Source organism: Alternaria rosae, assembly GCF_020736505.1.
Source record: "Alternaria rosae strain MPI-PUGE-AT-0040 chromosome Unknown BKA58scaffold_6, whole genome shotgun sequence".
Classification (NCBI taxonomy): domain Eukaryota; kingdom Fungi; phylum Ascomycota; class Dothideomycetes; order Pleosporales; family Pleosporaceae; genus Alternaria; species Alternaria rosae.
In genome coordinates this window covers 2,316,053-2,328,034 of record NW_025763575.1, presented here as the reverse complement: position 1 = coordinate 2,328,034, position 11,982 = coordinate 2,316,053, and the positions used below count along the sequence as shown (strand labels likewise).

General features: G+C 54.8%; 6 protein-coding genes across 6 annotated transcripts; 4 read left to right on the top strand and 2 right to left on the bottom strand.

Annotated features, from left to right (window-relative positions):
- The first annotated feature begins 58 nt into the window (after positions 1-58).
- BKA58DRAFT_387575 (uncharacterized protein) lies at positions 59-1,878 on the top strand. Its single transcript, XM_046170577.1, has one exon. The coding sequence runs from the start codon at positions 184-186 to the stop codon at positions 1,705-1,707; it is 1,524 nt and encodes a 507-aa protein (XP_046024675.1). The 5' UTR covers positions 59-183; the 3' UTR covers positions 1,708-1,878.
- Positions 1,879-2,395: 517 nt separating this feature from the next.
- Positions 2,396-3,472, top strand: BKA58DRAFT_387574 (uncharacterized protein). The gene has a single exon (XM_046170576.1). The coding sequence runs from the start codon at positions 2,705-2,707 to the stop codon at positions 3,161-3,163; it is 459 nt and encodes a 152-aa protein (XP_046024674.1). The 5' UTR covers positions 2,396-2,704; the 3' UTR covers positions 3,164-3,472.
- A 1-nt stretch (position 3,473) lies between these two features.
- BKA58DRAFT_363322 (aminotransferase class-III-domain-containing protein) lies at positions 3,474-5,414 on the top strand. Its single transcript, XM_046168827.1, has 2 exons — positions 3,474-3,933; positions 3,982-5,414. The coding sequence occupies exons 1-2, from the start codon at positions 3,641-3,643 to the stop codon at positions 5,222-5,224; spliced, it is 1,536 nt and encodes a 511-aa protein (XP_046024673.1). The 5' UTR covers positions 3,474-3,640; the 3' UTR covers positions 5,225-5,414.
- A 31-nt stretch (positions 5,415-5,445) lies between these two features.
- On the top strand, positions 5,446-6,562 carry BKA58DRAFT_200850 (uncharacterized protein). Its single transcript, XM_046165820.1, has one exon. The coding sequence runs from the start codon at positions 5,668-5,670 to the stop codon at positions 6,283-6,285; it is 618 nt and encodes a 205-aa protein (XP_046024672.1). The 5' UTR covers positions 5,446-5,667; the 3' UTR covers positions 6,286-6,562.
- BKA58DRAFT_200849 (uncharacterized protein) lies at positions 6,563-8,701 on the bottom strand. Its single transcript, XM_046165819.1, has 6 exons — positions 8,294-8,701; positions 8,185-8,201; positions 7,894-8,090; positions 7,522-7,839; positions 7,108-7,474; positions 6,563-7,052 (listed from the first exon to the last, which is right to left on the bottom strand). Exons 1-6 carry the CDS (start codon positions 8,398-8,400, stop codon positions 6,841-6,843), a joined length of 1,218 nt encoding a protein of 405 aa, XP_046024671.1. The 5' UTR covers positions 8,401-8,701; the 3' UTR covers positions 6,563-6,840.
- A 301-nt stretch (positions 8,702-9,002) lies between these two features.
- Positions 9,003-11,284, bottom strand: BKA58DRAFT_441202 (uncharacterized protein; the record flags this gene model as incomplete). The annotated part of the gene is made up of 2 exons (XM_046173800.1): positions 9,003-10,727; positions 10,778-11,284. The coding sequence occupies 2 exons, from the start codon at positions 11,282-11,284 to the stop codon at positions 9,003-9,005; spliced, it is 2,232 nt and encodes a 743-aa protein (XP_046024670.1).
- Positions 11,285-11,982: the final 698 nt, after the last annotated feature.

The window sequence follows — 11,982 nt, the reverse complement described above, 5'->3', positions numbered from 1 at the left end:
TTCCTTAGTCGCTAAAGTCCCAAGCAGGGTCTGTCCCAGAGGCATGACGTCAGCCCGAGACAACGTCTGCTATACATATCGCGGACCCCAACACTTCATCTTGGCACTGTGCGCCTAACCACGCTTTGGCTATCCAACTCCTTCCAAGGTCCTCACTCTCACGAGGTCGTCCACAACGTTGCTATGGCCTTGCTCGAATTAGCCGACGAGCTCCTCGCGCTCATCGTCGACCGTGTGATTCCAGAAGGCTTTGAGAACTTGTGTCTGTCCTGCCGCAAGTTTTACACCCTTTGCAAGCCCTTGCTCAAGCACCACAACGAGCTCCGCTCGCATTTCCGCAACTTCAATTATTTCGTCAAGGACAAATACCCTTCTCTCACCATCAGGACACCGTTTGAGCTCATTGCCAGAATCGCCGAAGAGCCAGTCGTTGCGCGCTACATCGAGTATGCAGATTTCAAGGCGGACCTTCGGATACCCGTTGGCAGACGCCTCTGGCTAATGGAAGAGAATGGCTATCGTCCTGAAACCGTCCGCAACTTATTTGCCAGTTCTCAGTACTTGTCAGGGACCGAGTGGCAGGACTACTTCGAAAAGTATGAACGAGGTCTGGAAGACAATCGCTATACTCAGGCTGCCTCTGCGTTCCTCCTGACACTGCTGCCCAACGTCAAGACTGTAGTTCTTCCATTTCGCTGGACTCACGACAAAGAAACCGAGAAGCTTTTGCAGGCCATTGTCCACCACGCGCGTCAACCCAACACTACTTCGACCAATGCCAGTCTCGCATTGGTGACCACCCTGAAGACTGGGTTCTCGTTTGCAATGCGGCAAGGTCTTGTCCTGAACAAGATCACTCCGCTCTTGGCCCTTCCACGCATCCACACATTCCACGGCCCCACCTCAACATCCGACATTGAAGCTCGCGAGCCCTCTTCTCCACGTCAGCCAATACCGCCTCCTGTGGGCGGGACACTGGAAATAGCCTATCTGCGCGGCTGCAACCTCGATGGTCCCACTATGCAACACTTTTTGCGCTACACGCCGCGCCTGAAAACGCTCGTTTACTCCCACTCCGATAAGCAGCTCAGTCGAATCTGGGATATCTGCGAGCTCGTTACGACTATCGGCGCAGAGGCGGGTAGCCACCTCGAAGAGCTGTCTATCACAAAGCACGAATTTAGCGGCAAGATCGCGCTTGGAACAGCGACCATGCGCGACTTCCCGCGTCTTCACAAGCTAGAGATCCCACTTGACCTTGCGACATGCGTCATTAGATCCGCCGACCACCTCGGAAGAAGTCCTGCAGCTGATGTAGATCAGTCTCAAGTCAATCTTCTGATGTGTGGCCTAGTCCCTGCTTCGGTCACTCGGCTGTTCCTAACATCAGACGAGTGGAAAAGCCACGACGATAACAACAATTCCACGGCCTTGTTAGAGATGATCGACGGGGTTCCAGTATTCGAGGGGAGGCCGCAACAGCACGAGCGAACCCTCGAAGCTATGTTCCAGGGTTTTGCTGATAAAAAGGACGCGCAATTACCTTGCCTCAAAGAGATTCGCATGTCTTGCCATTGGTCTGCCGACGAAGCTTTGAAAGTCCGATGCGAGAGCTTGCGTGCCGAGGTGGAAAATGTGGGCGTGGAAGTTCACGTTCATGCTAACCGGTGGAAGCAAGCCATGGATTATGCGGGGAGATCGCCGTAGAGATGGTATCTAGTGGAATACACATACCTCATACAAGGGAAAACCCGAACCGGTCTAGAGACTACATGAACATGGAAACACGCAAAGAGGGTGACCTAACGTCGATGTAGGCTCCAGGGTGTTCAGTTTTTCCTAGGTTGGCGTGCGCAGGCGTCTAAGGCTTCCTGATCGTAATGCAAGTTTCTTCATCCATAGCCCTCGATGACTTCCGGTGCCTTGCGTGTACCCCTTTGCTGACTGCCTGTCAGCAACTACGCCCTGCGGCTATGGAACGCCGCGCCGAAGTGGCGATGAGGTCAACAACGCTCTGAACTGGAACGAAAGTACTTAAAAGATGTGTAATCGATCCTGAATTTTGAGTATCAAGGCATGCCATTCAGCACGGCTTCGTAAACGCTGTTTCAAAGTAGATCGCCCGGGGCAAGAACAGTAAGACGACGAGGCGTCCAGTTTCGGAGACCGCGGCGAAACTTCTTTCCTTGCCAATGGCCCCAAAGTTACCTTGAACGATGCTCAATGTGACCACAATTACAGGGCTGTTCCGTGTCTTGTTCGCCAAGAAGTAAGATGGTGGCACAGAAATACAAATTTCTTGAAGAGGAAAAAAATGTGTAATGCTGTGCCTCTCAGCTGATGCGGGCCTGCTCACGAAGGATTGCGGGGCCAACACCTAGGTCTACTCGCATACCTGTAATCTATGGGCTTCGCCCCATCACGTCACGGTCAGGAATTAATAGACATTCAGTTTCAGCATCAGCACATACGAACAGATCCTTGCGAAAAGACTTCAAGTTCGAGCGCGAAGCCCACAAGAACATACTTGCGGCCTCCTCGCTCAGCCTTAACCGCCCCGCTACCATCAGTAGGTTATTCTCGGGAACGCCCGCCAACGCCCGTCGCAATTTGGGTCCAAACAAATTTTACCTACCTACCTAGGTAACTCGGCGGCACCCAAGCGCCGACTGGAAAACACGACCTAGATACATAGCGATACGTCATGCTGGAGCCTGCTACCGCGTCTTGGGATGTGAGCATCAGCAAGGCTGACTTTGCGAAGCTCAAAGCCGGGTTTGAGCCTCAAAACCAGGACCATAAATGGCGTATCTGGCACACACAGGAGGGGCATAGTAACAACACCCTCATCCACTATGCGCGGACTGGAACGGGCACTAAAATGTATATTCTCCATGTCAAGCCAAATGACGGTGATGGGAACATTGGTGCGAACATCACAGCGATCACCTGGACACAGAAGAAAGGCGGTACCACAATCTCGGAGATGCAGGGCAAAAAGCACGCCATCATTATAACAAGAGCTGTGCTCGACTGCGACATCGAAGCGCTTCCAGAGTACAGCTTCAAGGATATCTGGAACCGTTCCGCAGCCACACTTCCTGTGGATGAGCAGAGAAAGCGAGACTCGGACGCGTACCTCGAGAAACTTAAGAACAATTGATGAGCTAGCATTGGCTTCCCAGCGATGTTAACACTTGCACGAGAGACGCCATTCAATGTGGCTGAACTTGGATGCACCTGGCGTGCACGGCGTCTCGGGCGTGTAGCGGATCACATTGCCAGTTTGGAGTTGGTTTAGACAAGCTCTAGTGTGGGTCAAGCTTTGGAGGGGCTCGCTTGGACGAGCTTTTGCGGGGATAGCAACGGGTTAGGGCCGGTTGACCATGGAGCTCTATCAGCTCTATCACGGCATAGATAAACAGATTGGCCTTGCTATAAGTTGCGATATCGCTCTTACTCATCGGCGATCTCTTCGTCTCTTGCCATCTTACTGTTCCCTTCAACATATGCCGTGATTGTGTGTGGTGTGACAGAACTCACATTTACGCGTCGCGTCTCCCCGCATTAGCTCCCCGCAGTGTCAACACAGCTACACGCCGTCTTTCTACCGACAACAACTATCCTGACGACGACCGCGATGGCGTCTCTCGCTCGCAGTGCCGGGCGTATTCAAGCTCCGGCTCTTCGCACAAATGCTCGTGTAGCTTCAAGGGCACCAATTGCAACACAGAGAAGACATGCTTCAGCAGCAGCAGCCGCTGTTGCAGACAGCGGCGAGCATTCCTTCTTCCCAGATGAGCCTCGACAGCCGACTGTAAAGACTCAAATACCTGGCCCGGAGAGTAAAAAGGCTATCGAAAGACTGAGCAAGGTTTTCGACACCAGAAGCTTGAACATGATGGCCGATTACTCGCAAAGCTATGGCAACTAGTACGTCCTCCATAGATTCAGGAAAGAATGCCAATTGACATTTTCCAGCATCGCAGACCTCGACGGCAACGTCCTCCTCGACGTATACGCCCAGATCGCCTCCATCCCCGTAGGTTACAACAACCCGTCCCTCCTCCTCGCCGCCACTTCCCCCGAAATGGCCTCCGCCATCATCAACCGGCCCGCACTGGGAAACTTCCCGCAGCACGACTGGGCCGACATTCTCGAAACCGGCATCCTGTCCGTCGCGCCCAAAGGCCTCAACCAAGTCTTCACCGCGCAAGCCGGATCCGACGCCAACGAGCTCGCCTACAAAGCAGCCTTCATGTGGAAGCGGCAACAACAACGCGGCGGCATCGACGCCGACTTCTCCGCCGAAGACATTTCCTCCTCCATGAACAACAAAGCCCCCGGCGCACCAGACATGTCTATCCTCTCCTTTAAAACGGGTTTCCACGGCCGCCTCTTCGGCAGTCTCTCAACCACCCGCTCCAAACCCATCCACAAGCTCGACATCCCCGCCTTCGACTGGCCACAAGCCCCCTTCCCAGTCCTCAAGTATCCCCTGCATGAGCACGAGGCCGAAAACGCAGCAGAAGAACAGCGCTGCCTCGACGAAACCGAAAACATCCTGCTGAACTACCATTCACCCCCCGCCGCCGTCGTAATCGAGCCCATTCAATCCGAAGGCGGCGACAACCATGCCACCCCCTTCTTCTTCCGCGGCCTGCGCGACCTAACCAAGAAACACAACGTCCTCCTCATCGTCGACGAAGTGCAAACCGGCGTCGGCGCAACCGGCAAATTCTGGGCCCACGAACACTGGGGGCTGTCCTCGCCACCGGATATGGTTACTTTCAGCAAGAAAGCACAGACAGCGGGGTATTACTTTGGTAACAATGATCTCAGGCCTAATAAACCGTATCGCCAGTTTAATACTTGGATGGGTGATCCTGCGCGCGCCATCCTGTTCCGATCCATTATCCAGGAGATTGGGCGGATGGATCTTGTTAACAACACTGCGGCGACGGGTGACTATCTCTTTGCGGGTTTGCAACGATTATCCGAGAAGTTTCCTCAAGACATTCAGAATCTGAGGGGCAAAGGACAAGGCACGTTTATTGCATTTGACAGTGTGAGGAGGGATGAGGTGCTCAGGAAGGCGAAGGGCGAGGGGGTTAATATTGGAGGGTCGGGAGAGAGGGCTGTTAGGTTGAGGCCGATGCTCATCTTCCAGAAGCACCACGCGGATCTTTTGCTTGAGAGGTTGGAGAAGGTTTTCCATTCTTGAGACAGTGTATAAGTCGTGGAATTATGGACCTGGGATGATGATGTGATGGATGATTATCATCTTGGGATGAACAAAGTGGAGTTCAAAGGCGTTAGTAGTTGTATTCGGACTTTTGATAGGAAGTAATGACGATGATGCTCAATTTCGATCCACTCTTTGTTTGTAAACACTGGACTCCAGTATGGAGGTATGTAACATTTCAGACTTGGGCATGTGACAACCTAAAACCCACCACTCTTCGTCCGAATTTACCTTTCCAAACAAATCACCGACTTCTCGTAAACCAGCTGCCCTGAAATCGGGCAGACGCGAGGACCGGAGGTAAGAAAACCACGCTAGTTAACCCCGTCAAAAGTTTCGCGTCAAGATACCTTGGGAGCTCGCTCCAACATTTACACGCTTCTTACCCAGACAATCGCGCGCACGCTCACACGCCCCTCAACATGGCGCCGATAGCTACTCAGCCGACCTCTGCCACCAGAACAAACTCCACCACGTCTACAAACGCGCCTGACACCGCAGACCCAGACACAGCCGTACCCGACGCAACTCCCACCACCACCAGCACGACCAAAAAACGCAAACGCAAAGACAAGTCCTCCGAAAAACAAAATCACATCCTGCACCAGGCCACATTCCGGAAAACAGCTTGGACCTACTTCCATGTCGTCCTTCTCACACCAGGAACCGCTTCGTTACCTCCCACAACCAACTCCACCTCTCCTTCCACGACCACTACCTCGCTATCCCCACTCCTAACATCCACCCTCCTCACCGCGCCTCTCCGCGCCTACCTCGGCATCACAGGCACTGCCATACCCATCGACATGCTCAAGATAAGCGGTCGGGAAGTGTGGTTGCGTATTCCGCGGCAGGATGCACGTGGGTTTCGGGCTAGTTTGAGTGGATGGGTGGGGAGTTGTGAGGGAGACGAGATTCCTGGGGTAAGTGGAGAAGGGAAGGGACTGGGCAGAGTGGGTGTTGCGTGGAGGGTTGTGGGGGAGGGTGGTGTGCTGGGGTGTTTGGCTGGGAGCGGGGATGGAGGGGATTTGTTTGGGTGAAGGATATACTTTGGGGTGTATGAAGATAACGGTACACATGGCTTGAACGGGCATGGTAGTGCGCGGCAGTGGTCATTTGAAAAGACTCGCGCACAACTAAGGGGAAAAGGGTGACCAGCGCGGTCGACAAGGAAGAGAGACACGCCGAAGCGCCAATCCGCGACGCGGTCCAAACACGCGCAGTCACTGCCCCTCGAACTGCAAAGACACGAGCCAAGAGACGAGAACAGGCGGCAGAGGATGGATGCGGCAGTCGAAAGCGAGATTACAAGCACACCCACCCGTCACTATTACAGTCCCAAGGCCAAAGAGTCACGGATACTGCTATGCCAGATCACAAAGACGACATGAGGCAGAACTCAGGAAGAGAACAAAGATGATTCAATCTACACAGTTCAGAAAGGTATCTCTAGTAAGACCAAGACGCGATGTTCAAAACACTGAACATCGTCCGTTCCTCTCTCATCGTGGCACCGTCATACCGCAATCTACCCAAGACCGTGTATCCTTTATCCAAGTACCGCGCAACGATTCGCTCGATCGAATGCGATAGGTTTACTGCCAACCCGGCTGAGGAGTGTGGTGGCTCGGCGGTCCTCCGTACCCAGCCTGATGGCCGCCAGGAGGAGGAGGATACTGTTCGCCACCTCCGTATTGGTTGGCGTGTGTGGGAGCACCGCCGTATTGGTTGTGCTGATGGTTATCGTAGTTTGCGGCGCCGCCGTAGGGACCGGTTGGTGCGCCGTATGCCGGACCTCCGTAGCCAGCTAGATGAATGTTAGTTCTCACGCAACTCTGTCTTCGCGAGTATCTTTGTCATACCTTGTTGTCCGTACCCGCCTGGTGGGCCGCCTGCCGGTGGTCCTTGACCGTAGCCTGGTGCTGGCCCACCGTATCCTGACTGTGCACCGAATCCAGCTTGCGGGCCGTAGCTTTGGTGCTGGCCGTGTTGACCGTGCTGCTGCTGCTGCTGGGGCGGAGAGTGTTGTGCGCCGTAACCTCCGTGGGCTTGGCCCTGACCGTATTGTTGTCCGGGACCGGGAGATGAGTAACCGTGGCTTGGAGGGCCGCTGCCGTACTGGCCGCCTTGAGCGCTGGGGTTGTAGGACGTTGGCGGCGCGGTGCCGGTGTAGGTGCCGCCTGACGAGGCACCGGAGTAGCCGTAGTCGCCGTTGTTGGGCTTGTTGTGCTAGATATTGTCAGCGTGTTTCCTTGAGCCGTAGCTGATGTCCATACCGATGATCCTCCACCAAGCACACTTCCAAGCATGCCTCCAAGACCACCACCGCCGCTCGATGCGTGGCCAGCGCTGCCACCATGCTGACCTCCAGAACTTCCATGCTGCTTCCCACCACCTAGGAGACCACTAGCCAGCTGTCCAACAAGCTGTCCCGCACCACCACCACTACCAGAGTGACCCCCAGAAGAACCACCATGTTGTTTCCCACCTCCGAGGAACGATCCAGCGAGTTGACCGACAAGGTTTCCCGAGCCACCGCCACCATGTCCACTATTACTCTGCTTGTTACCCATGAGCGCGTTCATCGCAAAGCCCTATCTCCATTGTCAGCCAACGCCCGATTGATGCCCAAGTATCATGTCGCATACGCCCAGTCCGCCTGCCCTGTCGCCAGTCGGGCCGTCGCCCATGCCTCTTTGTCCGTCGCCTGCATCGGGACCTGAGGTGCCGGGTACGTTGTATGGGTTCGTCTGTTGCGCGGGTGTGCTGTGGGACGAGGAGCCGCCTACGGGCGCTTCGCTTGTGGGCAGTTCCCATTGCGAGACGCCGGTGCTGATCTGGACATCTATCGCGGCGGTGTCAGTATGCTTTGCTTCGTTTGTGGGTCGAGGCGTGGTTGGGGAGGTAGATCGCGCGATGATGCGGTCAAGGCTACGTACAGTAATACTTTCGGGATCTGTGGTCTATGTTAGTTTCGTGTCGCGGGGCATGTGGTGCGAAGGCGGGGCAGCCAGCGTGGCCTCTGTCATTCTGCAGAGGGAGACGTACGAGTTATCCCACTGCGCTATCCATCCAGCGGGCAGCTTGGGAAGCGTAGGGTCGGTAGGGCCCGAGTCTGGCGAGACAGGCGGGATGGGAGGTGTGGGTACCGCCATGTCGCCGGTGTGGAGAGAGCAGATGGCGGGGTAGAAAGGGGGAAGCGAAAGCGAAGGGAGGAGGAAGAGTATAAGAGAGGTTCGGTATAGGAAGAGAGGCGGCCGGAAATATCAATACATCGCAGCCAGCGGTTATATGACAGGAGTGCGAGCAGCAATGGGCGGGTGGTCCTTGTTAGCGGTCATGGTGGGGATTGGCTAGGATGCTGGGACGCTCTGCGAGGCTGTGCACTTGCGCAGTCACTCGAGTGACGCATGTCTCGCGGGCGAATGTGTTTCTTCAGCTGCCTTGCATCGCTGCTATCACAAACAAGCTAATCACATTCACACGGCAAACCCGATGATCGCTTAGCATGGCTGTATCCTACATGTGGCTGAGACAGCTGCCAAACGGTTCCCAGAGCCCGACCTTTGCGCCCGATGCAACCCAATACTAACACACGGATATCTGAATAACCAACCACATAAACGCCTCCCTAATGCATAGTTCCTGTCTTGATCCGAGCATGAATCCCAAAGCCCGACGCCCGTGGTATCTGTACAAGACGTCATACCCACACCTGAAACCCAAACACCCAAGATTACTCATTAATGAAAGTGGATCACCACGCATACCCGCCTCCATCATCATTTTCGTTATCGTTGCCGTTCCACTCCTCATCCCCACTGGGCTCTGCGTCAAGGAAGTCGGCCTCGTTGAAGATTTCTTCGCGTGGTCGGAAGTTGTCGATGCGGAAGATGACGGTGTGGCATCGGCCTTGCACAAAAGGCTCTTCTTCATCTGAAGCCGACTCTTCCGCCGAGGCAGCGTCTTCGTTGGATTCCTCGTCGTAGCTCAAAGCTGCTTTTGAGCGAGAACGAAGACGCTTCGACCCCCAACATTCGTCCTGCTTCTGCGCGCGTGATGGTACCAGAGGAACATCACTATCGCTACCACCAGCGTCGTATGCCATGACTGGGTCAGCCTTCTCCGCCATATCCTCGGAGATGCCTTCAATGAAAGAGTCCACCTTCTCCCCATCGTCGCCGCGAGCCTTCGATTCTCTAAAGGCCTTCAGAGATGCAAGATTGGGATCAGGTGTTTCCCACTTTCTGGCAAAGACCTTCTTGAACTTCGCAGTCCACTTTTGTCTAAACTCGGCTCTCTGCCGCCAGTCGGTGTCCACCATTGCAATGATAGTAATTTCCTGGAGCCGGGGAAGTTCTTCAGCAGAGTTGATGAGCGAGCTGAAGAAGTTGTCCGCAGACTTGGAATTCCAGTTCCGCAAGTACTGACAGTCAAGAGTACGGAGTGATGTTGGCCAGCTAGGCATTTCGTTCTCGCCAAGAAGGGTCTCGTAGAGAGGCTCGTTATCTGAGGACATGACAAGGGAGCTGTAGTAGGTAGTGTCCATCCTGAGAACCTCGAGCTTTGGACAGGACCGTTTCAAGTCGACTAGGAATGACATGTCGAGAGCCTGGTTGTGATTAAGGGTTAGCTCCTCGAGGTGAGAGCCATGTGTAGCCAGAAAAGCCTGGAATGCATCAGAGAGTAGCTCGCCGCAGTTGATGATGCTGAGGCTGGTGAGGTCAGTGGGCAACAATGGAAGCAGACGCCCGCTAACAACACCACAAGTCTCGAAGGATAGGCTTCTGAGATTAGGGAGCACCGCCAACGCAGATGCTAGCAGCTCTTCCACTGTCGGTCCACCATCGTCCTCTTCTGGATCCTCGCGAACAACTTCGGGGTGGAATTTGACGAGAGACACATCGCGGAGGCTTTGGAATGCTGTTCCATCGTGGATGGTCTTGATCCATAGAGGTCCTTGACTACAGAATGTGCTATTCCATCGCCAACTTCTCAAGCGGAGGCTGGTCTGGCGAAGGGCATCAAAGAGCTCAGTAGGATATACCCAGCGCCGAAGTCGCCTAAGCCGCGGGCGAAAGGGTGGCCGATCCATAGGATCGAAGATGTCAATCTCCCGCAGTGTAGTTAGTGACCGGACCAAGTCCGCAAGATCGGTCACGCTATTTGCATGGTCCGTCAAAGCAGTCATTTGTGTAGCATCCAGCTCCAATCTTTTGACCATGACCCGATAGTCATCATGAGCCCCTGGTGGAGGAGTGATCAGATGGTGAACGAGGTCTTTGCGCGTCTGCCTGATAGCAAATATGGGCGGATTGCGGTACAGAGCCGTCAGAGCCGGCTTTGTAAAGGTCGAGCACAATCTGGCCATCTGCACAAGCCATGGAATCGCTGTGGTAGGCTTCATATTCTCGTCGTGAAGCGGGTGGGAGGCGTACACGAAGATCTGGAGGAGTACGTGATAGGGTAGGGAAGCCCAAGCCTAGATGTGAGGATTAGCACGAATGCAGCCATCAATTGCAAAAGACATACCGGCTTGTGTCCATCAGAGGGGATAGTCGTCTTGCGCTCGACCTGACTCTCCTTGTTTGGCTTCAGCGGTGCGCCTATGACAGCTTTCCGTCGCGATCTACTCCTCTTGGTACCTCCTATCTTCTCTGGTCTTGATGATGGCGCCGCAACTGGGCGCGACCTCGTCCTCAATGTCATGACGCGCTCGTCCTCCAGCTCGAAGTCGGCATCAGGGTCCTCTTCATCTTCCTCGTCTGAGCTGACGTCCTTGTATGATATCCGTGGAGCTCCTCGAGTTCGTGAGCTCCGTGAGCCGCGTTGCTGCTTAATAGGGGCAGATTCTGGCGGAGAGTGATCGCTTTCGCTGGCGGCTTCATCGTCGGCTGGTGGGCGGCGAGTTGATCGGCGAGTAGGGATGGTGCGCTTTCTGGTGGTCTGCTCGGAGCCGGAGCCTTCGGAGAGATCTTCGTCACTGCTCGGCTCCTTATACGAGACTGTGCCGCGTTTGCGCTTCAGTGTGACCGCCATGTCGTACAAGGTACGGTCCAATGACTGTGGTGGGCCAGCTCGCAAACTGATTGGCGGTAAGTCCTGCCTATAGGGGGCACCTAAGCCCTCGGACGCAGTCGCGGGGGTGCATAGAGCAGACCAAAGTGTGCGTCAAAAGTGTGGGAACTGAGAGTGAGTGTTGCGATAGTGAAATGTCGATGCATGCGGCCTTCGGAGGTAACAGGCCATCAATGAGATCATCCGGGATCCGCCAGCCGATGCGGCTTAGCCGTGTCGCCCGTGCACGTGACACATGCCACAACACACTTTGCCTGCACACACCCGTCAGGAGTGTGGGGTGTCCGTGGTGTTCGCATTGCTGCACAGTAAAGCTCGCAGATAGTTGCAATTCAGCATCTCGCCGGCAGAGCGCTGTCTGCTTGTGCGCTATCGCGTCGTCCCCGGTAGCCGTCGCGCGCCACAAACCTCTGCGAAACATCAAACACGAACCCCGTCAACACAAGACATTCAACTCTTTGTCGGCTAATTTCAAAGCAAAAGGACCAAATTGCGTATTTGTTGCGCGTCTGATTATATCGTGGGACAGGCGCACGCAGTCCAGGGGCGTCAGACCGCTAGAACAACAACAACCCTGCTTTCTCGCGATCTTCACTTCCGCGCCCAATCTCCATCTGCAACAACACTCTGCACAGCCGCGCAGGACCGCAGTAACCCCC